Consider the following 27,953-nt stretch of genomic DNA (forward strand, 5'->3'; position numbering starts at 1 on the left):
AAGGGTTCTGGACTAGGAATCTAGAGAACTGGATTCCACTCTCCATTTTGCTGCTTCTTACTAGTGGTAAGACCTTGGGCAAATCCTTACATCTCTTCGAGCTTTGTTCTTTTTCTGTAAAACGGAGTATCATCACCTAGTTCAAAAGGTTGTTATGCCGATCAAATGCTGGTTTCCCAATGGCACCAGCTCTTCATACCCTTGCTGAGTCAGGGGTGCATCCTGGGCATTCCCACAATACCATACCATACTGGGCATTCCCACCATGCCATGTGACCACCGCTGTCATGGTCTTTACCAGTGTGTGAGCTCCCCAAGAAATCGTATTCATCCCTGTGTCCCCGTACCAACAGGGCTGGGCACACAGATGGCCGGCACTCCTGAATCCAGACTAAGAGGTCCTGCAGGCCAAGGGTATGGCATGGTACGACTGCCCACCTGCCTGTCTGCCCCTCACTTCCTCGCTTGGTAGGTAGGGCTGATTCTGACATCCTGGCTGGGGTAGGACTCTGGGGAAACTGCTGAGGCAGTCTGGGCTTTGGAAGCCGAGAGCCAAGAACCTGCCCTGGGGGCCGTGGAGGGCCTCTTCTGGCTGGCAGGTGCCTGAGAAGAGCTTACTGGGTGAAGAACAGGAGTTGAGGCCGCCTGGGCACCTTCCTCAGATCTGGCTGTCTGAAACAGAGGCTGGACAAAGGACTTCTGAAGCCATTAAACTCACTCCTTTCCCAGCTCATTTCTGGGTCATGGATAAGGTTCTTCCAAGAATGACCAGGCCTATGATGAGTCCCATGGAACAGACGTGTTGCTGTGTAAGAGTGAGGCAGGAAAAGGCCATCTCTCCTCATGCATCCACATTCATTCGTTCATCCATTCATTCAACAAACAGTTCATGAACCACACTCTGTAGTTAGGGAAGTGGAGATGAATGAGGTGAGGTCTCTGCCCGGAAGGGGTTAGCCTGGATAGAGCCATATTAGACAGCCTCCATGTCTGTCTCGTTTCCTGCTCCCCGAACTTCCTTCTCACATAGCAGCCAGAATAATTCTCTCAAAGCAGATTACCATTTAAACCTCCACAAGGCCCTCCATCACGGGGAGCTGGATGAGCGGATGAGGTTGTAGAGTTTAGGGCACCCGGGAAGACTTCCACAGGGTTGCCAAGCAATTTAGATGTCGCTCTCTGTGCCAACTCCTAAGCACAGTATTTAGGACCCCGGGAGTCTGAGTGCGGTGAGGGGGATCCAACAGCAATATGGTCCCAAATCCCAGGTCTGTTAAGTTGTAGTCTGGCTCATGGGAGAAATGCTTTATTTAGATGCTTCAGTGACCAAAGACAGAGCATAAGCACACAGCTGCACACCCACGTACGATACTAAAGGCATTTCACAGGCGAGGCGGCCATGAGAGCAGCTGGGGGCAGGCCTCGGACGGTGCCCCTCCCTACAGCTCCTGCTTGAAAGCTACAAGGAAAAATCACTCCCAGTGAAGTCCCAGGCAGAGTTGGAGAAGTCTAGGTTTGGGGTCTGCGGAACGTCTGATTGCTCACTGCGGAGACTTGCACCAGCTCTTTGTTTCCCTGGGGGCCCCATTCCACTCCCTGGTACCCAGAAATCTCCCGGTGGGTGATGGGGGAGGGCTAGCACCACAGCGACCTGGGCAGGTGGTCTGCTGCCCAAGAGGCAGGAGCGGGCTAGCTGGGGCCAAAGGGCAGCAATGAGCCTCCGAGTTGGCGGGCAAGAGGCAATTTCCCTTTAAGGGCACAGAACCATCAAGAAAACTTGCCTGTGGGGACCTTCCCACAGGACCTGGGCCGGAGAACGTTTGACAAAGGAGGGGAAAGGCCCCCTCCCCCCAACAGGGCAAGGAGGCCTCCTGCAGCTCTAGCGTGGCCCCAGCTGCTGCAGGTCCTAAGCACCAGTCAGGAACTGCGGAGGAGGGACAGGAGGGACAGCAGTGCTTGCCAGGACTGTGGCAAAGCCCCAGGGGACTTCATAGTGGGCAGAAACCTGTAAAACCGGCCAGCGTGTGGCGCCAAGCTCAGGAAAGCCTGCACTTGTGGAGGGAGGGGGAATGTCACAGCTCCAAGCTTCCATATGGCAGCTACTTCCATCTGCCCTTTCACGCCTAGGCCACAGTGTGGCGTGAAAGCGCTAATTTCACTGGAGGTGCCTCAAACCCAAGAAGAACTCAGTCCTTCAGCTGCAGGGACTGGTCCAAAGCTGACCTGACGAGGAGACAGGCCTGGAGCCTCATGACATGTGGCCCACAAGGGCCAGGGAGGGGGAAAGGCCATCCTCTAAACTCTCACCCTGTGAGACCCCAAGTCCTCTCAAGGTCCCTGCTTCCCTTGTCCTGACCTATAGGGCAGGGCCCATTCCAAAGGGGAGGAGCAGGGGTGGATCTGCCTGGACCAATCAGAGGCCGCCTGTGGCCCACTCCTGCCTCAGGCCTATGTAAGAAAGGAGGAAGAGGGAGCCAAGGGCTGACCATATCACGGTCACAGTCACGGGGGGCTGGCTCATAGCTGGTTCAAACTGGGGTGCTGGACAGAAACACCTCTAGCCTTCCAAGGTAGTTGAGTCTTTCTGAATAGGTTGTCTTTGCATTGGAATCTGGCCCAGGGGTGATACCATTGTTTTTGGTGACCTGGAATTGGAGAGGGCACAAAGGTACATGATTAGTTTGTGGTGGTTGCAATGGCGCTGCAGGTAGCTTGTTCTAATGGTAGTACAGCTCTCCCAGGGTCTGGGAGTGACAAGCAGGACAGCTCTCTCCTTTACTGGGTGCTTTGCTTCTAGCATCCTATTTCACCCTCATGGCAATTCTACAAGCGGGGGAATAGCACCCCCATTTTATACATGAGGAAACTGCAGTTCAGAAAGTGTGAGTGAGTGACCTGCCCACAGTCAGCTTTTAAGTGTGGTACACTCAGGACTGCAGCCCACGTCTTTGCACAGTACCAAACCATTCATTCTACCTACAGGGCCCCGTCCGAGTGGTGCAGAATGCCCACTGTCCCCCTCACAAAAAATCTACAGTGGCTCTCCTGCCACCCTCTAGCCCACTTCCTGGGTACCTAGCACCACTTGATATTGTCTTATTATGGATTTCTTTAGGATCTGCTTCTACTGGCAGAGGGGGACCCAAAGGATCGGGGAACAGTATTGGCCTTGGTTCCTACTGTAGCCCCACTGCCCAAATCAGGGCCTGGCACATAACAGGTGCTTAATAACCATCTGTTGAGTGAACAAAAGCTCACCTCTAATAGCTCCCCTTACTGGTACTAGCGCTTTAAGTATATTATCTCTAACCCTCACAGCATCCCATAAGGGGAGGACAATGAGCTTCATCTGGAAGTGGCAGAGTGAAAAGAACGTGCTTTGGAGTCAGAGGTTTGAGTCCCGGGTCTTACTCCAAGTAACTATGTGATCCTGGGCAAGTCTCTCAACCTACTTGACCTTAGGATTCCTTGGGTTGTAACGGGGGGGGGGGGGGCCCTAATTCAAAGCTGCTGTTGTGAATTACATGCGATATGTGTTTAACAAACTGTAATCCTACAGAAGAGGAACTAGAGGCTCAGAGGTTTACTGACTCACCCAAGGTGACATAGCTGGAAAATGTAGGAAGAAAACAGTAAACAACACTAGCATTTTCAAGTCTGGGTTGCCCTGGGATGGGGCTCTGGCTGGCTCCAGACAGTCTGTGACATTGCCACTGGTCGAGGTGCCACAGGCTGAAGGTATGCTAAACGGGAAGTGTGCCCCACACTGGACTGCTGGGGCTTGTCTCAAGTCCATATCTAAGAGAAACCTTGAGAGCCCTCCCAGTGAAAGGTGTGTCTACACATAAAGACGATGACCAGCTGCAGTGTGGGAGGGGGACTACAGGCAGAGTACAGAGGACTAAGGGCATTTTTGCTCCAACACTCCGTTACTACCACCTTTAACTCATTTGGCTGTGAGCAACGCAGAACCAAAGCCAAAGCAATCATTTCAGCAGACTTGCCTGCATGAAACTCACTTTCCTCATCTGTAAAATGGGGATAATTCCCATTTCAGAAGTTTATGTTGTGGCACACTGTCCACACCACAGTTCCCTTCTGAGAGGAAGGGACGGAACCACGTGGGCCCTCCCTGGCCAGGCTCTAGCCTCCTTGTCAGCATGACGCCCTGGAGGAGCTTGCTGTGAGCCAGACAAGCCTCAGTGTGAATTACAGCTCAGACTTCTAGGTTCACTTTTGAAGGACATTTTGGTTGTTTCCATGTCTTGGCCACCGTAAACAAAGCTGCAATGAACATTGGAGCACACGTGTCTTTATCTCTGAATGTTTTCAGATTTTTTGGGTAGATACCCAGGAGAGGGATTGCTGGGTCATATGGCAATTCTATTCGTAATTTTTTGAGGAACCTCCACACTGCCTTCCATAACAGCTGCACCAGTCTGCATTCCCACCAACAGTGTATGAGGGTTCCTTTTTCTCCACAGCCTCTCCAACACTTGTTACTATTTGTCTTGTTGATGATAGCCATTCTGACTGGGGTGAGGTGATATCTCATTGTGGTTTTGATTTGCATTTCTCTGATGATTAGTGATGTTGAGCATTTTTTCATATGTCTATTTGTCATTTGTATGTCCTCTTTGGAGAAATGTCTCTTCAAGTCCTCTGCCGATTTTTCAATTGGGTTGTTTGTTTTTTTGTTGTTGAGTTGCATGAGTTCCTTGTATATTCTGGATATTAGGACCTTATCGGATCTAGGTTCACTTTTAATGGTGGTTGCCTATATCTGTAAAATCAGAATAATGATCCCATCTTCCCAGGGTTGTTTGAGGATTGCCTGAGAGAATCTGCTTGGGCTCAAAGAATGTTGGTTATTTTCAGGATTATCAAGAACAGAGAACTCTTTCTGTTCACCTCTACCCTTCAAAGCACTTATCGCAATTTGTAATTACTGGTTATAGACCAAAAGCTCATTATCCTCACCTTATGGGATGATGTGAGGGTTAGAGATAATATAGTTGAAGCGCTAGTACCAATAAGGGGAGCTATTAGAGGTGAGCTTTTATTCACTCAACAAATGGTTACTGAGCACCAGGCCCTGGTTTGGGCACTGGGGCTACAGGAAGAACCAAGACCAAAAATAAGTATAGTTTTTTTGTCTTCTATCAGAATGTAAGGTCTTGAGAGGAGGGACTGGGTCTGTCTTGCCCACCACTCAGATGGGGTTCAATAAATAATGTTATCAATGCACGAAAGAACCTTGGCCATATTTGGTAATGTCCTGTAGAGGGAGCTCTTGTCACAGAACTGATGGCAGTGAAGACTAAGGTCTTCTGACCAGTGAAAACAGGCTTCCCTAGTTAGACTGCTAAAGGCCAGGAAATCCAAGTATTCTTAGGAGACCCCCAAGGAAATCGCCTATGCTTCTACCAAAACTTTCAGCCCAGGAGGGCCCACAGCTGGGGAGAAGCCGATGGGAGAAAGCTTACAGAGGAGACACTTCTTTCTGCTAACTCACGGAGCTTCTGTTGATTGAGAAAAGGCTGCCACGATTCCCTATTAGCCAAGGAGTACCGGGCCTTATGCTGGTTCAGAAGACCTGAACTCCCACTGCAGACGCTTGACTTCAAAGGCTGATTACTCACTGGTTCTTGTGTTTGAAGCCGCTGACGTGAGCTTGGTACTGTTCTATGGAGTTCAGCACTATCTTACACGTCTTGCACGGGTAGCCCTTCCCGGCTGAAACACACATAAAAGTCAAGATGCTTAGTTATGCAGTAAGAAGGGACCTGGGGACTGCTGCTTTTGACAGTGCATGCAAATGCTCTTCTGAGGACGGAGGGGTGGGTGAGGTCAGGTGGTTGGCCCTGACGAGAATCCCAGACGCCTCAGTGCTCAGGGGGCGTGTGCTGTGTGCCAATGTGCTCCCTGCAGTTGGCAACCTCCTCATTCCCCTCTGTGCCCCCGGTCCCAGCCTCGAGCCTGGTCCAGAGTAGCTGTCTATTGAGTAAATAAAAGATTGAAGGAACAAAGTGGTGATATTTGGTGTAACTGTCTTTTCCACCTTGACTGGTAAGTGGCCTCATTAAGGATGTCCTTCACTGAGATCTCTGGGAAGGTGCCACTCTCCTCGGCTTGTAATATCAGTAATTAATGGGAATGCCCACTATGAAAAATCAATCTGTCTTTCTCCCTTGGGGCTCACAGATGCTCTGTCTCGCTCCCAGTCCTGCTCCAGTGACGAAGTGGCCTTTCTCCATATGGTCTAGCACAGAGATGGTCAGGAGCCAGGATATGGTGGGGCTGGACTCCTGGCTCTGCCTTCATTTGACCTTGGCTAAACCCGCTCCTTTCTGATCCTCAGCTTTTCTCAATTATAAACCAATTATACCACAACTCATAACCATAATACCTACAATAAAAAGCAGCTATTATTTACCAAGTGTCTGATACACGCCATGCACTACAACATGACTTCAAGAGCTCTTCTGGCTCTTAAACCTTTCAAATCATCTACCACCCTGATTCTCATAGCTCTGCAGTGAGATCACCTAGGCTCGAATCCCAGCTCTATCATTTCTTACCTGGAGGACCACAGACCAGTTCCTTAACCTCTCTGAGATTTGGTTTCCTCATTTGTAAAAGTAGGGCTTCCCTGAGATTCAGGTTCCCTATATATAAAATGAGGTTAATATCAGTTATCAATCTCATAAGGTTATTGTAATGATTCAAAGAAAAGCATTTGGCACAAAGTAAGTGTTTAACAAATGTGAGCTTTTATCACTATTATTATTTCACTTTGATGGGTTCCATGAGTCATGCTGGCAAAGAGGAGAGTATCTTTTAACCAGCCTTCCACGGCAGCTGCAGCTGCTGAGAACACCAACAATCTCCTCTACCCCAATAAGCTAGACAAAGTTCCCAATATGTTTATTTCCCTTGTGTCTTCAAGTATTTCCTGGAAGATGCATCCCTTTAACGCACTCAAGGGGAAAATTACTGCAATCAGAATTCTGGTCTTTTTTAGACAGTTAAGGCCAGAATTCATGGTTCAACACTAACAGGGAAGAGATGCATAATAGACCAGCAGAACCACTCTCTCCCCAAGGTCAGGAGTGGGACCTGGGGCTGGTGTGGGGGTGACAACCACCAATGGTGAAGAGTTACTGATGCCCAGGTTACAACAGCCCATTTTATTCTCTATTGAGCACCAGGCACCATGCCAGGATATTTATACCTTCGGATTCTTACAACAACCCTGCAAGATAGATGTTTATCTCCATTTTTCAGAGCAGGAAATAGACCCAGAGAGGTTAAGTGGTTGATCTGTGGTCAGAGCTGGGATTTTCCCTCTGGCCCTTGAAGCCCCCGTTTTTCCCTCTATAGCACACCTCTCTGGACTCTCCTGTGTCCCCTGCGAAGTACAAGACGTCAGTACACTGTTTGCTGATCTGTAAGCTAGATTCAAATCGTTATTTGGGGCAACTGCAGAATTCACTGTTGCTTCTGAAAAACAAGTACCCACACATAAATTTTCATCTGCTTTTTGTCTTACATGTTTGATATTCTGGTTTACCTGCATGATTTTATGAATCTTACATCACTAGAGCTGATTTTTAAACATCTGGCTTATTTGGAAAAGCACCTGTATCACCTTTTTTCACTGCCAAGGCTTCTGAAAGACCTGTCTACACTTGCTTCTCTATTTCCCTGCCTTTCAATTAGTTTGCAACCTATCCCTCCATCCCCACCCATTCGCACACGCCCTTTCCAGGGCCGATGGTGGCTTCCTTGTATCTAAATTTAATGGACAAAATGGATGCTTATGAAGCCTCATCATATTTGACCTCTCAACAGCCCCTGACAGAACTGGTGACTCCTCCCTTCTTCAATGTCTCTCGCCCTTGGCTTTCAGCATGCACACTCTGTCTCCTGCTAACTCCTGTTTAACCTCCACTATTAGTACTGGCATTCCAAATTTCCAGAGAGCTCAATCTTAGACCCTCAGCTCTTCTCTCTCTAGACTCTTTAAGGGATCTTATTCATTCCCTTGACTTTAATTACCACCTATTAGGTTAAAACATGAAACCACCAATATCTAACAGTTTCTGACCTACTAAAATGGCAGTATCTCGAACTCAGACCTCTTGTTCAAGGTCTCGACCTGTATATCCAACTGCCTCTTTAACATCTCTACTTGGATGTCTCATGGGCATCCTAAACTGAAGTGGACAAAACAGGATTATCCACCTCATTGCTTAAGACTAAATACACTAAGTACACCATCCTGACTGTTCCCTTTCTTTCATCTCCCACATTTGATGGCCAAGTCCTGACAACTCTACTTCCAACATGCATCTTGCATTCATTTGCTTCTACCTCCTTTACTGCCATCTGAGTCCAAGCTCCTACCTTCTGCAGTATGAATGACTACCATAGCCCATTGCGGTTCTGTCCCCATTATCCTTACTCCCCATCCCAAACTATTCTCCACCCTGTAACCAGAATGATCTCATGCTGAAACTGCCAATGGCTTCCCAGTGCTCTTAGGATAAAGGCCCAAATCCTTACCATGACTCACAACGCCATGAATGGACACTCGCTCATCTCCCCAGCATCATCTTGCCCCACACTAACTATACCCCTTCCTCTAGGAAGCCTTTCTGATCCCTGCTTCTGCATGAGTTATCTACATAGTATTCCATTTGTTTCCTGTTCTAAAGTCTGTCATCCTTGTTGTTTGCTCAATGCTTGTCTTCTCCATAGACTCTAAGCTCCGTGAGAACTTAGACTACACCCGTCAGGTTTACCACCACATATACGATGCCTGGCACATTAGGAAAGAGACCAACAAGTATTTCTTGACTATCTATGAATTTTCTAAGACCTGAAAACCTGTCCTATGCATAGGAGTTGAAGAAGCTGGGGGATCAGCGTGGGGCAGAGTAAGCGACTGGCTCTGTGTAGGAGGCAAGACCCGAAGTCGGGAAAGCGATGGGGTGAAGCAGAGGACCCTAGTACCCCAGAGGCGACACGGAGTGCTCTGGAGGCTGCAAGGATCTGAGACTGTCAATGGCTTCCCAGTGCTCTTAGGATGAGATGCAGGTTTTAGTTTGATGTTCTTGGGTAAGCCTGGCGTGTAAGGCAAACTCCAAGTCTTGTTTGATCAGCTTGGTAGATGCCACACCTACCCCTGGTGGGAGAGAGCTGGACAGTCTGGGCCATTTCACATTAGACCTATACTTGTCATGAGACACCTGCCAGAAGCCCATGGCAACTATTCTCTGGACCCGACACAGAACTTGACCTGGTTTCAGTGCTGGCCCTGTTGCTTCCTACTGGGACCCGGGACAAACCACGTCGTCCGTCTGATCCTAATGTCCTCATTTGTAAAATGGGGGTAATCACACTTGCACAACAGAGTAGCTGTGAGGATTAAATCAGGTAATTACATGTGAGCACGTCTAGCCTAAGGCCTGGACTGCAGCAGCCATTGGCAAGTGTAGCATGACCGATGGAACAGAAGAATGAACGAACAAGCCTCTACTGACGTAGGGAAGCGTCAGGCCACTGACAAACCTCAATCCTCCGCTAAGGCAGAATCCCTGTCAGCTGATGACGTCACTGCCTGCATACCCCAGGTCATCACTCCACCTCTGTGAGTAAGAAGGGGTCAGAGTGGGCTCAATGCCTCTGCTGATGTCCTGCACCCAAAAAGCCTCCTGTCAGGTACACTCGGAGCTGCAGGCAGGAGGCGGGAGTGTACATTTTGGTGCCAGACAGAGCAAGAGACCCATAGTGATGTTGTCACTTATCAACATCAGGTCATTGCAGCTGTACGTCCTGGAGTGAGTCACTCTGAGTCTCTTCTGTATTTGTGAAGTGGGAAAATCATGCCTATTTATAGGACTGCTGTGGGGATTAAATTATAATGTATATATTAATATCAAAGGGGCATGTGATACTCCTTCCTGCCTCTCTGCCTAGGTTTTCATTACTGAGTTTGGCTGATCTTTAAAGCAGTCAGATGCCTTCAGCAAGAAAAAACGATCAAGGCTACAGTTTTAGGATTACAAATGTAATTTAGCCTTAGACAAATGGAGGTAGGTGGATACAGAAAGGCTTTGGCTTGAGATAAAAGAACAGAATGGATACAAGTTAAGATAAGCAGCCCCAAACATTGCAGTGCCTGAGTCCTGCCAGTGGACAAGAGATAATGAAGAATGACCAGGGCAGAGCTGAGTAAAGGAGCCGCAGCTACCACAGTGCCCTGGGTCGAGCCAGCTGGGTCCCATGTTGTTCCTAGCAGTCACAGGCCCACACAGGAGGGTGTTGTGAAGCAGGGTTCTGAGGAGCTTCATTCTGAGGTTTCCAGAGTCCTCAGCATCTGGGACTGACCAGGTTATCGGGAAAGGGACTGCCTGCACGTGGGAACAGTATGTCAATGCCAGCTGCCCCTCTCTAATTTTGAAGAGGTTTGTAAGGCAGCAGCATCCTTCAATGGCATCAGAGGAGCAATGCCTGGCACCCTGCTCGAGCCCCCCTGCGCACAAAGTCAGCAGTGTCAGTACTGGCCCAGGACGGCCGTGCTGTGCGGCTGCTTTGGGGTTTGGAGGACTGCTGGAGACACACGAGCCCTCCCCTGCCCATATGTGGTCCGGCACGTCCACGGCATCTGTCTGGGTGTTGACCTCTCCAGGACTGTGGGAGGAGCACACGTGACTGAGCAGCAGCTTCCCTGAGGCCAAGCCGTGCCACCTGGACGCCATGGCGGCTTCAAGTGTTGAGTGTCTGGTGCTGCATCTGTACAGCCTAGGGTCCAACACTGATGTCTACATAGGCTCCACGAGACAGGAACTGTTTCAGTCTTGGTCACTACTGTACCCCAATGAGGGAACACAGTAGGTGCTCAACAAATATTGACTGGCTGAATGAAAGAGAACATAATCATCTCTCCTCTCTCCCCGTCCTTTCCTATGTGATGGGAAGAGCTCCTCACTCCCGTGATGCTGACGGGCCTCGTGAGCTCAGGGGAGTCGCTAATATTCGGAGTCAGAACGGTCTCCTTGGCATTACTCTCAGGGACACAGGCCTCAGCGGCTGGGACAGGAGGGGCCCTGCTACAACCTGGCTACTGAGGCCGTCACACAAGGAATGTGGATGACATGGAGTTTGAATCAGAGGTTGCAAACTGGAGGCCTTTAGGCCGAATCTGGCTTACATACAGATTTGACTCACAAAGGGTTTAACATTTAAAAAGTTTAGTTGCTCATTTAAAAGTCAGGAGAATTCTTATTGAAATCTGGCTGCTAGATTCTTTTGAAAAACTGAAAGATACGGTAGTAGCTGGCTAGAGCTGGCTAGGAGACGCACGCCACTCTTTCGCTGACCATTTCCCCTCCTGGCTCTTTCCCTTAAATTTCCCGTCTGGCTTCTGCAGGCATTTGAGTTTGCCATGCCTGCCTTCGGAGACCTAAAGACGAAAAGCATAGCCCTGTGGCCCGGGGAGCCCGTGGTCACGCCCTGAGCCAGCTCTTACCTGATGAGTCAGTGACAGCAGGGTCTGCCAGGCGCCCGTAGTGTGCCATGAGTTTGAGCTTGGTCTCCTGTTTCCTGTGTTTCTTGCCCACATAATGTTGCTGAGCCATGACAGGGTCATTGAAAGTCGCGTGGCAGAGGCTGCAGAACTTGTCTGGGTCTATCATCTCTCTATTCTGGTGCAAGGCTAAGGTGGAGGCCACAAGGAAAGGGTTTGTAAGGCGTTTCGACAGAGCTGCGGCGAGAGAGTTTAAACAGAAACAATGAAAAAAACCCAGAAGATGCCAGACTTTCGAGTACGCTGAATGCAAAGGGAGGCTGGTCACTAGCTAATCACACTTGCAGATGTGGCACTGCAGGCGTGAATCACACGGTGAAAGCCTTCTCTAATTGGGGAAACTGGAAAGATTTGGGGGAGTACTTTGTTCACCAGCGTTAACTACTTTAGGCACATGAATCCTGATGTTCTCATGCGCTTCCGCTATCAAGTTGCCACATGACAACAGACTAGACATGGACACGCACGCCGTCTATCCCTCAGCGCTCCCCAGAGTGTCACAGCAAGTGGGACAAGAAGTTTCAGTTTTTTATTTCCATCCTCACAGTACCCCAGTACAGAGCCGGGAGCCAATGCACAGACATACAAACTGAGGGTCTGAGGGCCTGGAGGTCATTTAAAAAAGGCAGCCGTACTGGAGGCCTTTTGGGGCTGAGCGGGAAGAAGAGGATGCCGCTGATACTTAGTTACGTGCTTTGTAATGTACTTTTTCTCCTTTGGTCCCAGAACTAGTCCATCAGGCAGGTATCATTTTGCCACATTACAGAGAAAAACAGGCTCACGGGTGAGATGACTTGCCTGAGACCACCCAGCTAATGAGTGAACCCGGGTCTGTGTGACCCTTAAAGACTATGCCCTCTTTGCTATGCCAGGCTGCCAGAACAGCAGGGAGACCTGAAGGGTACGGCTCATGCTTTCACCTTCAGAAAAACCCCTGGCTTTGGTCAATGAATTCCATTCATCAGAGCCTGGGAGGGGAACACGCTTAAGTCTCCTGTGGATCAACAGATGTTCTAACGCTGACTGCAGGCCGTGCTGCTGCCTGGTAGATGCCATGACTCACTAATGAGTCCACATAGCTGGGATGGTGTCAATCTAGTAGCCACGGCTTTAAAACTGTGGCCTAGAACCCACACGAGTGGTGCGGGGTGGGGCTCCACAGCACTCACAGATGGCTCAGACGCTCTTTCAGCTCTGTGCCACTTCAGTGCGGGACATTCTGAGGATTTTTAGCAAGCCAGAAGAAACTTGCTGGCTTTCCCCACAGTGATTTTCCAGTACAGGGAACCTCAATTTCCCTGGCCATTGTTCAGCAAGTCACTTGAAAAGTAATATACATGTTGCAGAATATTTAATAATATGAGAGAATATTCAGTATGCAGTGTTGAGTTAAAAAGAAAAGGTTATACAGCAATCTGTTTCTTATGTCCTCAATTCTGTAAAATAACAACAAAAAACATACTGGTGATGCGTGGAGAAAAGACCAAAAGCACAGTGTAAAAGGGTGCTTTTCAGTATTTTCAACTTTTTTACAATGAATGTAGATTTCTGACATCAGAAAAGAGATAATAATGGTTGTTAAGACATAAAGGTCATTCTTTAAAAGATACTGAAGAGAAGCATCAGAGGTGAATGGTTAAGTCAAGTTAGAGGAACCACTTAAAGGACATCCAATAAAAATGAGAGCTATGGGAATCTTCTCTCAGGAAATAGCTTGACATATGGAAAGAGTATTCTATAAGGATGTTTGCTGTAGCATTATCTATAAATACCAAAAAGGTGAGGGAGGAAAACTTTAGAGGAATGGTTAAATGTGGTATGATGGGGTATTATATAGTCATTAAAAATGTTCACGAAAAAGTTTTTAACAACATGAGGAAATACAAATGTTACATTAAAATGAAAAGGGCATTAAAAGAAAATTATACACACAATATGATTATATCATTGTTAGAAAATATATACATAGTTCATATGTGTGTACTGGTATTTTGAAATGTTACCAACATATTGACAGTGTTGGCGGTAAGATCTGGGTGATAATTTCCTTTCCTCTTTGTACCTTATGCATTGTTTGAATTAGAATTATTCATAATGAGCATGCGTCGTTTTTATAAAAACAGTAAGGTTATTTAAAGTATTCTATGTTTATACGCACACATACATGGATTTAATCTAGCTATACATAAAACAGATATACACACAGATATACACGTACACATAACAAAAGATTATAGGAAAAACACTACTACAAAATGTTAACAGTGGTTATCTCTGAATGGTAAAATCATGGGTACTTTTTCTTTCCATTTATCTATATTTTTCATATTTTTTACAACATGCTTGTATTACTTTTGCATTAGAAAAATGTTTGAGAAATACAGTTATAAACTCATGTAATAACATGAAAACGTGCTTAAACTACAAAATTAAATGAGAAGTAAAAGCAGGACACATGCATGATGATTACAACATAAAAACATATGTGCGTGTGGCAAAGGCCAAAAGTGGATATGGAAAATAAACTCATGAATATGGAGTCTTTGGGACCGGGTATATTCCAGAGAATTTTCCCATTTATAGAAAGGTAAGTCTGTATAAAGCTCAAGAGAAGTGGTCTTATAAAGTTCTGTTCTTAAGCTGGTTTCTCTTGGCCTAATGTTTAATCTTTCTGGTACCAATACCGGCTTTAAACAAAAGCAATTAGTAATAGCATAGCTTCCTCATGAACCAACCAGAAGCAAGGCCAATGACATGCTCCAGGTGGTGGACGTCTGGGCAGCTACTGAGATCCATGGGGGTGGGGGGGCGGGCGTTCTACTCACTGGCCTTCCTAATGGTGGTGATAATACTAACAGCAGCTGTCATTTACTGAGCACCTACTATGTTCCAGGCTCCTTACATACATTACTTCATCCTCACAACCTATGAAGTAGATAGTATTATCAACATTTTATAGGTGAGGACACTCAGGCACGAAGAAGTCAAGTCATAGAGATGGTAAACAGCAGCCCAGGGTCGTCTGTGACTTCAAAGTCCACATTCTGTTGTTTCATAGCATAAATAACTAGATTTGGGTGTGACAAGAGGGTATAATTGAGTGAGTTTTTAAAACTCTATCTTCAAAGCCTTCCAAAACATTGTTGTCTTGTTTTCATAATACAGTAACATAAAAAAGGATAACAAGTATTAGAGATAGTGTAGTTTACTTCTTGGTCCAAAGTGAAGAGAGAAGCAAAAATCACCAAGAAAAAATGAAATAAAGATCAAAGAACTTTCACTCTTGAATAACTGCAGTTAGCAGAGGTTAAAAATCCCAGCAAGCCAGGAGTTAATGAGATGAAAGCGAGGGCCCCAGTGGTGACAAGATAGAGGGGCTCCTTTAGAAGTCACTGTGCTGGGAATGAGTTCATGGCAACTGCAAACACAGCTTGCTGGGCAGGAGTGGCAGCACTGAAATACTCAACTTCGAAAGGCAAGTCCCTGTCTTGAGAACAGGCAGCTTTGATGATTAAAGTGAGCAGGGCATAACCTGAGCACATGAAAAAGAGGAGGATTTAGCTTTTAACCTGGTACACGTGGTAAGAAGGGCAGGTGGCTGCTGGTAGGGAAAGATCTAAGCGGGAGAGGTGGAGGTGGAATGCTCTCACGGTGTGCATGGCCGGGGGCACTTTGGCAGTCCTGAGTTATAATATTAGTCAGGACCACAGCTCAGGGCTAAGAAACTTCTACATAGAAAACCTGATGTAACCAAAGAAAGGGAGGTTAGGTGAGCACAACTCTGAGGCTGTATTTCAACGAAGCGAGGTCTGCTTTCATATTTTTAAGGGCTCTCAAAAAATAGTTTGACCTCTCCAAGCCTGTGGCCCCAGTGAGCATTTCTGGGAGCACCTGGCATTGGTACCCTGAGGACGGGAGGGGTCCCAATATAGCACTACTCAGGAAAACCAGTACCTTCCACCTTAGTGGATTGCTGCTTCAGCTTTAAGTTCTTTGCGTGGGTCTTCCCCAGGTAGTGCGACTGGGCCACGACAGGGGAGGAAAAGGTCATGTTACAGATGGGGCAGCACTGGTTCTTGTCTTTGCTTCTGCTGCTCTTCTGGGTGGGAGAAAGAACACAGGTCTGATCACACCACTGCCCGGCCAGAAAATCTTCCATGGTTCCCCACTGCCCACAGGAGAATGGGCATTCCAGAACCCCCTTCTCACACTACCCCAACCTACCTTTCTGGATTCTCCTCCAGCTATCTCATCCCAGGCTCTCTACTCACCATTCCCCACTTTTTTCTCTATTGCTTCCCTGCTGCCTAAAATGATCTTCCCTCCTTTCCTGCCTGGCACATGTCTGCTTAGTCTTCAAGGCCCAGGTTAAATGTCACCTCTTCTGAGAGACTTTTACTCAAGAAAATCATTCAATAAACAATTATCGAGCCACTTTGTGTGAGTAGTCCAGGAAGAATTCACCTTGTTCCTCCTCTGTACTCCCAGAGTCTCTATCATACCGCTCGTCATCCTAAACTGACAGTGTCATAGCTCGGGAGACTCTGGGAAACCAAAGTGTAGCGTTCGGGCATGGACTGTTGGGACTCACCTTGTTTCCTATCTTTAGCACCTGCTGGAGTATGGCACACAGCAGGTGCTCAGGGTTTGTTGAACAAGCAGATCACTGGGTTTTATCTGATTATGATGACTAGAAAACAATGTATTTCAAGCCTATAGTAAGGGCTCCCAGTCTCTCTCCGAGAAGGTCTGATCTCTAGATAGAGTATTCATTCTAAGACAGTATTTTTTAACCTCGGCACTATGGACGTTTTGGGCTGCATAATTCTTTATTGGGGGGTGGAGAGGAGCCTGTGATCTTATTTGAACTACCGGACCACTCCAAGAGTTGAAGGAACTGAGATCCAAAGAGGTGAAGTGATGTGCCCAGGTCAGAGTTGATCCCATCTTTTTGAATCCTGAATCATAAGAGGGGCAATCAGGAATGAGTCCAGTGAGCTGGAGAAGGGATGAGCACGGCCCTTGCAAACCCGTGGTCACTATAGTAGGAGGCACAGCTTGCAAACTCTTTCTACTAGGAATTGGAATTTTACTTCATGAGACCCTTACGAGGTAGGAATTAGTATCTCTATTTTATGGGTGAAGTACAGCCTGGGTAAGTAATTTACCAAAGGTCAACCAGTAAGCTGCAGAGCTGGCACTGGGCACTAGTCTGCCGATTTCTTACCCTATGACACTTACACAGCCTCCCATGGAACAAAAATTATGGTGCCCTTAAGGCACTGGGGTTGTTTCAGCATAATTCTCGCAGGACTTCCAAGCCAAAAGCAAATCTATGAGAGCAGGCACCTGGAAAGGGGTTCCTTCCATTTATTTATTCAAAACAGTCCAGTGTTGAACTCAGCTCTTTCCCCTGATCTCAAGGAAGCCGCAGCCTGGCTTCCTTCCACTTTGTCTCCTTGAGTAGGGAATGGGCAGCTTCTTGTCCTACTCCAACAAATCACAACGCTCCATTTACTGAGCCCCTACTATGTGCCAGGCTCTGTGTTGGCTGCTTTTTCCTTCCCTCATTTTAATTTGGAAAAATCCTAAATCGTAGGTGATATTTATCCTCATTTTTATAGAGGAAGAAATCAAGGCTCAGAGAAGTAATAAGACTTGCTCAAGTCACATGACAGGGCTGGGATTTGAAGCCAAGTCAGTCTGACTCAAAGCCCATGCTCTTTACACCGCACCAACCTGCCTGCTGGCTTCATCAGGAAGCGAGCGGTCTCAACATGGCAGCTGGATTACCTGATCTGAGTCTAGCTTCTTCGTTTCCCCCTTTAATGTCTCCATTCCATGGATTGCTAGGTATCTCTTCACTTTGTTGGCATGTTTTTTGCTCTGCAAGAACCCAGGAAAAAGATCAAAGATAGCCAAATGCCATTGTACATCTAAGGCACTCAAAAACACTTAACTAGATTTTCACCTGATTCATCTTCACAAAACTTTTGAGCGAAGATGGTGGGGGAAGAAAACTAGTTTACTGAGTTCTTACTCTGTTCAAGTTACTTTACATGCTGTCAAATCTAATCTTCATAATATGAGAAAATTATCATCATCTCTATCTTGTAGATAAGGAAACAGAGGCTGAAGATGGTGAGGTTTCTTGCCCAAGATGAGTAGCAGAGCTGTGATTCAAACTCGGGTCTATTTAAAGCCAAAACACGTACTTTCTACTATATAAGCTACAACGGAAGGTGTAAGTATAATGATCCTGATTTGGATGGGAGAAATGAGGCTCGGAAAAATTAAGTCAGTCTTCAAGTTATAGTCAACATGCATGGAGGCAACGCCTAGATGGCTAAGAAGGAGCTGCACTTCACTGTACACGCCAGGGAGGAGTGGGGGCTTGGAACTGGGTCTGGAGTGTAAAGCAGTCTTAAAGGTACAGCGGCATACCTGGTAGTGTGCCAGCTTCTGGGACTCCGAAATGAGCAAGGCGCAGCAAACCTTACACTGGGTGTTGGTGAAGAGACACTGGTTCTTCTGGATCATGTGCTCCACTACAGAGAGGAAAATAAAGAATCTCTGCGTTAAAAACCTGCCTCCAGAGCACTGTCTTTGAACCCTGCCTCAAACTCAGGCCCTGGGTAATGGAATGCCACGCTATTATAGCTCAGCAAACTTTAGTCACTCTTCCCCTACTGCTTTCACGACTCATGCTATATTCTCACACCACCTACACTACTCCTTACTTTATAACTTTATTTAAGCCAATTTTATTTACTAAATAGTCTGAAAACTTTTAAATTGAGATACAACATATTGATTTCAGGTATACAATAAAATGACTCGATATTTGTATTGCGAAAGGATCACCACAATAAGTCTATTTGTTACCACACGACTTATAATTTTTTTCTTCTGATAGGAATTTTTCAGATCTACTCTCTTAGCAAACTTCAAATATACAATACAGAGTTATTAACTATAGTCACCATACTATACAAGTAAATTCTTTTAAAAAGGAATCTTTAGACCATAACTTAAGTAGACACCAATAAAAATGATAGAATTTTAGTCAGACACTGGCGTCAGGCTTGGAGCTTTCCTTAAAAAGAACAGTAAGAGAGCAGCGACTGTGAAGAGCGGCGTTATGACATGGTCACATCCAACTGAGACTTCTTTCCTGATAGAATCAGAAGGTCTGAAAGACTTGAAAAGGGAATCATTTTTTGACTGTTCCTTTAAAAGTTTTATTGTAATAATTCTGTATCTTTTTATTATTTATGGGACCTTTTTTGTGGAATTAAAAATAAAGCAACCTTCAAATTTGCTCCACTAAAAGATGAATAGCATTTTCTAATTATTTAAATTTCCATTGGTATAACTACACAGAATTGGTGAGAAAATTGTATTGGGGGGGGTGGACGGTTGGCTCAGTTGGTTAGAGCGTTATGCTTATAACACCAACGTTGCTGGTTTGATCCCCGCATGGGCCACTGTGAGCTGCACTCTCCTTAAAAAAAAAAGAAAATTGTATTGGGGCTTAACTATTAAAAGACTAGAACATTCTTTTTGTATGGAAAGAATGTGAGCTTCTATTTACTGAGGAATCATTAAAATTAAAAATTGGCTTTCTTTTGAATGGATCAGAAGATTTGAAGAGAAATTTTGGAGGATTTGTACCAGTTAGAAGATGGTGCTGATCTTTTATCTTCATGAGGAAACGTAAACTAATCCTATTCTTATATAGTCAACATAAACTATTACCTAATACCAGCTAAATGTTTGTGGTACAAATTGTGTAGGAACTTGGGCTCCCTAGGCATGCCGACTTGGGTTCAAATCCTGCTGCTGTTACTCACTAGCTGCATGATTTTACAGAAATTACTTTATCTCCACTCCATAGTTTTCCTTTGTATAAAATGGGAGTACTGGTGACATGTATCTCATAGAAGGGATTCCCCTTGTGGTTTCCCGTAGAGACCACTTAGCACAGTACCTGGTAGTACATGCTCAATCTCAATGTTATCATCAGATTATTTTCTGGGTCCTGTGGTTCTGAGAAAATTAATTATTTTCTATATTGTACCTATGATGATAGTTCTTAATCTAAAATTTGATAACTGTTAAAATTTTCCTCACTGTTCTTCACTTGACTTTGAAACATCTAAAATTACCTAACATTTTACACAAATCCCACTGTAGGAAACCATGATATTAACTTGTTCTTAATTGTTGGGCCTGGAGAACAAAGCCTTACCTTTTTGGGGAGGGAGTAAAAACTCATTCAATGCATGAATTCTATCATGACACTGATAAACTGAGGCAGGGCAGAGTCCAGAAAACTGTGAGGGGACGGCAAGCCCACAGTTTTTTATCATATACTCTGGACCAAAAAGTGGTCAAGATGCCCTGGAAGGAGTCTTGGTGGAGAACTTTTAAGGTGCCTCTTTCTACTTCACAAGGTCTAAAGCTTATCTACGCCAGCACTTTTGGGCAGAAGGGTTGTTGTCTGGCTGTATTTCTGCCTCGGAGGGTCTCGTTTATTTCCCCAGTTTTCTCCTACAGTGCTTGGTAAATTTTTGTGAAAGACTTTGCCTGCCTCAGCTGTGCTTCAGAGAACCAAGGGAAGTGGGTCTGTGAACACATCTGGGCCAGAGCTTTTTAAAGATGGTACCCAGGAGTCAGAGTCCAGTTATCTCCTCAAGCCTGGAGATGCTAGATCTTGTTTATTAAAGGAGATGGGGTTCCTTTTCAAGGACATTCAGAATCTGACTCCCAAAGACTAAACAGGGTAGGGACCATGTCATTTATGACTTTGTATCCCCAGCACAATACGTGACCTACAGTAGGGGCTTGGTGAATACCTGCTGAATGACTAAAATGCACCTCTCTGGCCTCAGACTGTACACTCACAGCCCACAAACGTATTTACAATGCCTTCTAGGTGCCAGCACTGGGCTTCATGCTGGGGTGGTATCAACAAATAAAACAGAATACAAAGAAAATAAAAAAGCAAGATAGTGGCACAGTGAGAAATACTAGAAAACAAACAAAGTGGTAGAGGATGGGGGCAGGATGTTAATGAAGAACACTGTAGGAGGCATCAGCCACAAGGTCGGCGGAAAGTGTTCCAGCCTGAGACAGGCCAAGTCTCTGAGGCAGGGATGAGCTCAGCATGTTCAAGGAATAGAGAGAAAACCAGTGGTGAATGAGAGAAAAGTGGTAGGAAATTAAGTTGGAGAGACAGCATGAGGCCTACCAGATCCTGAATGAACAGAAGGCCTCATAAATCATGATATGAACTATGGATCTTATTCTAAGTGCAATGAAAAGCAACAAGATCTGACTTACGTTTGGAAAAGATTACTCTGATCACTGTGTCCACTGAGTGCACGGGGATAGAAGCGGAAGCAGGGAGAACAGAGAGGAGGCTGCTGCAGGCTTCTGGGTCATAGATGATGGAGGTTTGGATGAGGCAGGTTGGCAATGGAGACAGAGAAAAGTGGATGGATTTGGAATTACATTCTGCAAGTAGATCTGACATTCAATTTCTTAGATTGGCTTGGGGGTGGCGAAGGAAAGAGAGGATTCAAGGATCACTCCTAGGTTTTGAACTTGAGAAACTGTACAGATGAGATGAGAACTGGAAGAAGACAGCCTTGGAGAAGAAATTAAAGGCTTTTCTTTGGGCTATGTTAAATGTGAGTGGTCTATCGGGCTTATGGGTAGAAATATCAAGTAGTCAGTTGAAGATTCAGGTCTGGAGCTCGAGGGAGAGGTCAAAGCTGGAGATATAAACTGGGAATCATCAGCATATCAATCATACTTAAAATTATAGACTGAAAGAGAATCCTAGTGTAGATGAAAAACGGAAGAGGTTCTGGGACTGAGTCTTGGGACCCTCCAAACTTAGAAATCAGACAGAGGAAGAGAAGTTGAATATAAAAACGAGTACTGGAGGGACTTCCAGCTGTGGCATATTGAGGAGATCCTCCCCTCCCCCAAAAGCGACTACAAAACTGACAAAACCACCACAGCAGCACTCTGGAAGTTGACCAAGGGCACGTCACAATCTGGGAAGCATTTATGTTTGTGCACCTGCTGAACTTCGGGTGAGAATGGTGGGCACTGGGGCTGCTCTCATCCCCTCCCATACTCAGCAGCACAGAGGAGGTGCCAAGAAGAGGCAGGATGTGAGAACCAATAGCTTCCCTGTGGAAGGGGGCAATCACTTAATTTGGAGTGGTGTGCAACATGCATAGCTCGTTACACTAGTGGTGGAAGTGACGATCTCAGAGGCAGGTGAGCAGGAAGGGCCAAGGGATCTATTAGCTTGAGGTGAGGCCATGGTTCAGTGCCTGGCTGAGACTGCGTGGCCATGGAGACGCAAGAGGGCCAAGTAAGTCACATACTCCCGGCCAACTCTGAGGCTGTGCACATGTGCAGAAGAGACGCAAAAGGGCCCGAAAGTAAAAGCCTGGAAAGACTTGAAAATGGCCTGAACTTTGAATGTGTTCCCTGCTTACACACAGATTCTAACAGCAGAGAACTGAGGTCTTAAGCACCAGGTGTTTGAGAACAAACTCTGTTGAATCACTGGCTGACCAGTAAGCAACACAGATACATAGAAATTATAAAAAAGAACCAAATTGGAAATATTTGCTCTTAAAGTCTTCAGCCACCATGTAAGCAGTTTTCTTCCAAACTGTGAGGAAGCCCAAACGATTCCATGCATGAAACCATATGGAGAGGCTCTCAGACTACCTGGATGGAAAGAGCAAGCTGCCTGGCCAGCCCCTGGAAGCACCAACCCATAGCTGTTTCAGCTCTAGCCACCATGTCACTGCAACTGCCTACGAAATTCTGAGTCAGAACTGTCCGGCCAAGTCTTCCCTGAATTCCTGACTCAGAAAAGCCATGAGAGGTTCATGAGGTTGGAGGAAGTCAAGGTCTACAAGGAGAAAAAGAACATACATGAATGATCAGAATTTTGCGAAGGTGCACGAAATGTGAATTCCTGCTGCCCTGATAGCCAAATACAACTCTAACCCAGCTACCAGCTACCTCTCCAGAGTGGGACAGGTTTGATCTAGGAAATGAAGTGCTTAGAAAATCATTGCAAAGGCTGAAGGGACTAGGTTGGGCCTCCAGAAACATCTCTAGGAACCATGCATAATTGTTCCAATAGGCAAGCTATAGTCTCTGAGGCCTCCATTACAGTCTTGTTGGAAATAGGAAGCTTCATTGTTATTGAACCTACTTCTCAGCTTATGAAGTTGGAGAATGGATGCTGGAACACTGATGTAGAATAGCTCACAGTTCCATGCCATTTCTTTATAGCAATAATAGCCAATGGCCATAGGAATATGGTCTTCGTTGCATTTCTGCCTTCCAAATCTTATGAGAAGCCATCCGATTGGCAGGATTTAATTGCTATCTGTATCGTAGCCAATGAGAAGATGTATGGGGCAGAGGCTGAGAGACCTAGAGTGTGAAGTTCAGGGCTGATTTTTACAGGGTCAATGAAGTAGGGACAGAGAAAGTCAGTGTGGGAAAGCAAGGTAATTCATAAACTTAAGAAATTTAGGGGAAGTAGTATCTGGGAAACAAAATGATAGACACTTCAATCTGAGTTGCAATTGTCTTTGGGTGAATTAAGGTGTCTTCAGTTGCCCTACGAAGACTTAGGGCCAGGATGGCTGGTTACTGCATGACTAAACTCCTATATTCCAACTATTAGGTGAACATTGCTAATCTATAATGACTTGCGAATCCTTGGGCCTTGATGTGGCCTTAGAATCTTCAACTCAGCTCTATAGAAATTCATCAATTGCCTGGAAGAGGTCCTTAGGGGGAGATGAAACCTATTTACTACCCCGTTTCTTATGGCTTATTAGAAGGTAGTGGGTGTCTAAGTACAGCTATAGTTAGAAAACAGCAAACAACAAAAGATCCTAGGAAAAGGAAGCTGGACATAATCTACCCATGGGTCCGACTGGTTAGGCAGTATGGTCTAACAGGGTGCTCTATGAGAATGAACTGGACAGTTAGCTCCATAAGGTCATGTAGCCTTACTACTTCCACCTACTTTGTGAATCCATATTGTTGATGATCTCAAGAAGCTCAAGTTTCATCATACAAAAGGGCAAGAAGAAAGCAAATGTAAAGACACTGATGATGTGGTGCTAAAAAGTCCAAGTCCAGTCGCGGATTTCAATCTTAGTTGCAGGGGGTGCAGCCCACCATCCCATGTGGGAATTAAATTGGCAACCTTGTTGAGAGCTCGTGCTCTAACCAAAGAGTCATCTGGCAGCCCCTCGGGCAGGTCAGTGGCAGCTTGTTGCCTTCAATCTAGTTATGGAGGGCACAGCTCATTGGACCATGTGGGAATCGAACTGGCAACCCTGTCGTTCAGAGCTTGAGCTCTAACCAACTGAGCCATCCGGCCACCCCAAAAATGTTTTCTATTTAGAACATGTATAAACAGAGTGGAGCTGAAATGAAATAATCAATAAATGAAATGAAAAATTCACTAGAGGAACTCAACAGGAAAGTCAAAATGGCCAAAAGAAAGAATTAGTGAACTTGAAGATAAATTAATAGAAATATTTGATCTGAAGGAGAGAAAAAGAAAACTGAAGGGTGGCCGGTTGGCTCAGCTGGTTAGCGTAGTGTTCATAACACCACGGTTGCTGGTTCAATTGCCACATGGGCCAATGAGCTGTACCCTCCACAACTAGATTGAAAACAACGACTTGACTTGGAGCTGGTGGGTCCTGGAAAAACATACTGTTCCCCAATATTCCCCAATTAAAAAAAAAAGAAAACTGAAGAATAACAAGCAGAGCCTCAGAGACCTGTGGGACACATCAAGCATACCAGCATATGTATAAGGGAATCTCAGAAGGAGAGAAGAGAAAGCAGCAGAAAAAAATATTTGAAGAAATAAGGCCTGAAAACTCCCCACATTTGACCAAAGAAAGACATTAATATATCCAAATATCTCAGACCCTCAAAATAAAATAAATACCAAGAGATTGACCCCTAGACACATCACAGTCAAACGATTAAAATATAAAGACAGAAAATTTTGAAAGCTGCAAGAGAAAAATGACTCATCATCTACAGTGGAATAATTTGATTAATGACTTCTCGTCTTGAAACAATGAATGCCAGAAGACATATGCAGAGTAGTGAACTAATCACTATGCTGTACACCTGAAACTAATATAAAAAAATAAAAATGGGGAAAATAGTGAAAAAGAACTATCAACCAAGTGAAAATAGTGAAAAAACTATCAACCAAGAACTCTATGTCCAGCAAAACTATCCTTCAAATCTCATGCTAAGTGACAGAAGCCAGTTGCAAAAGAACGCATATTATATAATTTCATTTATACGAAATGTCCAGAATAGGCAAATCCATACGAACAGAAAAAAGATAAGTACTTGCCAGCGGTGACTGCTAATGGGTACAGGGTATATTTCTGGGGTGATGAAAATGTTCTGAAATTAGACAGTGGTGATGGCTGCACAATTCTGTGAATATACTAAATGTACATTTTAAAAGGACGAATGTTATGGTATATGAATTAGGTGTCAATAAAGCTGTTATTAGAAACAAAATAAGAACTATCCTTTATGAATGAAGCCAAAATAAAAACATTCCCAGATAAAGACTGAGACAATTCATTGCTAGCAGGTCTGCCTTGCAAGACATACTAAAAATAGCCCTTCAGGCTGAAAGTGATACACCATAACTTGAATTCAGAGGAAAAAATAAAGAACATCAAAAATGGTAAATATGTGGGTTAATATAAAAGACATTATATATTTTTTTCTAATTTATTTTCTTCTTTAAAAAACATTGTATAAAGCAATAATTATGACAATGTTTAATTAGGTTTATAACATATATAGACATATATGACAACAACAGCACAAAGGAGGGGGAGGAAAGGAGTTACATTATAGGAATGCTTTTATATTTTACCAGAATTAAGTTAGTATTAATTTGAAGTAGACTATGATGAGTCAAGATGCATCCTGTAGTCCCTAAAACACCACTAGGAAAATAACTGAAAAAAAAAAATCAATAGGGGAACTAAAATGGTACACTACAAAATACTTAACACAAAAGCCAGTAAAAGAGGAAAAGAACAAAACAAAAAGAAGATAAATAGCAAAATGCAAAATGTAAATCTAGCCATAACAATAATTAAATTAAATGTGAATAGTCTAAACAGCTCACCCAAAAGGTACAGATTGTCAGAGGATAAAAAAAACCAAGATCCATATAATGGAATTCTACTTTCAATGAAAGGGAATGAAGTATTAATACACACTACAATTTGGCTGAACCTCAAAAACATGCTGAGAGAAGCCAAATGGAAAATACTACATTTGTATGTTTCCATTTATATGACATGTCCAGAAAAGGCAAATTTATAGAGACAGAAAACAGTTCAGGGGTTGCCTAGGGCAGGAGGTAGGAGTGGGGATTTAAAATAAAGGAGCACAAAAGACCTGGAGTGATGGGAATATTCTAAAACTAGATTATGGCTACATAACTATCCTTTTACTAAAAATCATTGAATTGTATAGTTACAATGGGTGAATTTTATGGTATGTAAATTCTAACTCAATGAAAGTGCTAAGAGAAAAAAAAAAAACCCAAGCAAGTAGAACTTGGGGTTACAGGTATCTACCTAAACCTCATATAAATATTGCAAAAGCGAGGAGAGGAGGGAAATGAACTGGGTTGTAAGCGACACTGTACATTCATACACACAGAAAGAGACAGTTCACTTTCCAGCACACAGCTGCTGGGTTGAGGACAAAGGTCACTTCCTCTTTTTGTGCATCCCAAACTCTTAGGCATTCCTCTCCACTGTTCCTACTATACATTCAACCGAAACTGTTTTGGTTTCTGCTTCCTGGACTCGACTACAGGTCCCTCCAGGGCAAGGGCAGTCTTTTCCTCATCTCTGTAGTTCTAACACTCAGCCAGTCTTGGGAGTAAAGCAGGCATCAGTGAATGTTTGTCAAATTAATGAAAGGAAAACTGCCAGGTTGGGGGGTGGGGTGTGTGTGCAACTTTATACCACACAAGTTGGAATGTATGAGGGAGAGAGGGGGCACATAATAATTTAGGAGTCAGACTAGACTAGTTTTTAAACTGGAGAAATATACTAGGGTATAGGTCTGTATACCATCCCAAATTGAAACATATATAGTCCTTGGATGTGGTCAAAAATTCCATTTTATCACAGTCCAATCAGCCCACAGGCAACATATTACACTTTACAAGATGAGTCTGCTCAGCAAGCAAACAAACCGTTACAGAAATCTGACTGCCATGAAGATTACATGATAGGATTAGCACAGAAGCCCCGTCTTTGTGCAGCTACCTCTGCTAAGGACTGTGAAGAGAGTCACATAACCAGGTCAGGCCAGCTCTTTCCATCTCCATCTTACCACTGCCAGGTAAAATGCAGAGCCAGCTGGGAACCTTCAGCGGAGAAGTGTCCCTGTTTCTCAGGCTCCTGGCCCCCATGTCAGAAAAGGGACCCAGTTGGCAGAGACCAGACACCTAAAAACAGGGGTAAACCAGGGCTCAGTCACCAAGGCCAGGAGGAACATGGGGGTAAGAAGGCTTTTAGATCCCTTGGAAGTGTGGGGCATGACAGTAGGGAGGCAAGAGACAGTAGGGGTGGGGGAGCCTGGAGACTGGGACGATGGAGAGTCAGGGAGAAATGGTGAAGGAGCTACGAGTCTGTGGGTCTCCCAGAAGGCGTGGAGAGGGATTACAGTCCACGAGCTTGGAAAGAACTGCGCTCTGGCGGGTAAAGAATGCAGGGCAGAAAGCACTGGCGGCCTGAACTTGAGAAGGCCCCTGACCATTTGCACGCGGGGCCCTGATTCTTGGGGTGCCGCGGACTCGATTTTCAGGGTAGCTGGCCCACGGTGCATGGGCCCGATGGAGTCCTCCGGCGCGTCACGCAAGTGGGCGGGCCGGGAGTTAGGGGGTGTGACCGTAGACCCGGGGGCTGGTCCGCGTTCTCGCCCCGGGCTTCCGCCACTTCCCGCGCAACGGGCAGGCGGGCTAGGGGCTTCCTGCCTCTGAGACCCTCGGACTCACCTTCCTCCCTCCCCACTGGTTGGGCCCCGGACACTGCTTCCCACAGGCGGCGCGCCCTCTCGCGGTCGAAGCGCAGCCGGTCTGGTTCCCGGCCCTCCCGCTCCTCCGAGATGTTGTATGGCCGGGCCCCTCCGCTGTCCGGGGCCTCCACCGTGCCCAACGCGGGATACTCCATCTTCCCCGCAACCCCTAACCGGCCGATAGCCGCTCCTGAATCTTAGTCTC

The 27,953-nt window shown here is 45.5% G+C and overlaps 1 protein-coding gene across 5 annotated transcripts; it reads right to left on the reverse strand.

The window, feature by feature from the left end:
• Positions 1 to 1,290: 1,290 nt before the first annotated feature.
• ZNF346 (zinc finger protein 346) lies at positions 1,291 to 27,953 on the reverse strand. 5 transcript variants are annotated; one of them, XM_074313428.1, is made up of 8 exons: positions 27,729 to 27,953; positions 27,065 to 27,179; positions 18,038 to 18,141; positions 17,387 to 17,479; positions 15,548 to 15,692; positions 11,537 to 11,722; positions 5,643 to 5,736; positions 1,291 to 2,645 (listed from the first exon to the last, which is right to left on the reverse strand). In XM_074313428.1, exons 2-8 carry the CDS (start codon positions 27,141 to 27,143, stop codon positions 2,558 to 2,560), a joined length of 789 nt encoding a protein of 262 aa, XP_074169529.1. In that variant the 5' UTR covers positions 27,144 to 27,179; positions 27,729 to 27,953; the 3' UTR covers positions 1,291 to 2,557. The 5 variants fall into 5 exon arrangements, with proteins under 5 accessions (XP_074169529.1, XP_019566568.1, XP_019566567.1 ...); XM_019711009.2 differs by lacking the exon at positions 27,065 to 27,179 and having other exon boundaries at positions 27,729 to 27,948; XM_019711008.2 differs by lacking the exon at positions 27,065 to 27,179 and having other exon boundaries at positions 11,537 to 11,770; positions 27,729 to 27,948.

This window comes from Rhinolophus sinicus, linkage group LG10 (genome assembly GCF_036562045.2).
Source record: "Rhinolophus sinicus isolate RSC01 linkage group LG10, ASM3656204v1, whole genome shotgun sequence".
Taxonomy (NCBI): domain Eukaryota; kingdom Metazoa; phylum Chordata; class Mammalia; order Chiroptera; family Rhinolophidae; genus Rhinolophus; species Rhinolophus sinicus.

What these genes read in the sequence shown, in the direction of transcription:
- ZNF346 (XM_074313426.1), bottom strand. Translation starts at nt 21,131, where the DNA reads ATGTCAGATCTACTTGCAGAATGTAATTCCAAATCCATCCACTTTTCT. An exon ending in CAGAGTAATCTTTTCCAAAC is followed by an intron (nt 18,142 to 20,938) that starts GTAAGTCAGATC and finishes TCCTCTCTGTAG; the next exon opens with TGGAGCACATGATCCAGAAG. An exon ending in GCAATCCACTAAGGTGGAAG is followed by an intron (nt 11,771 to 15,547) that starts GTACTGGTTTTC and finishes CTCTCGCCGCAG; the next exon opens with CTCTGTCGAAACGCCTTACA.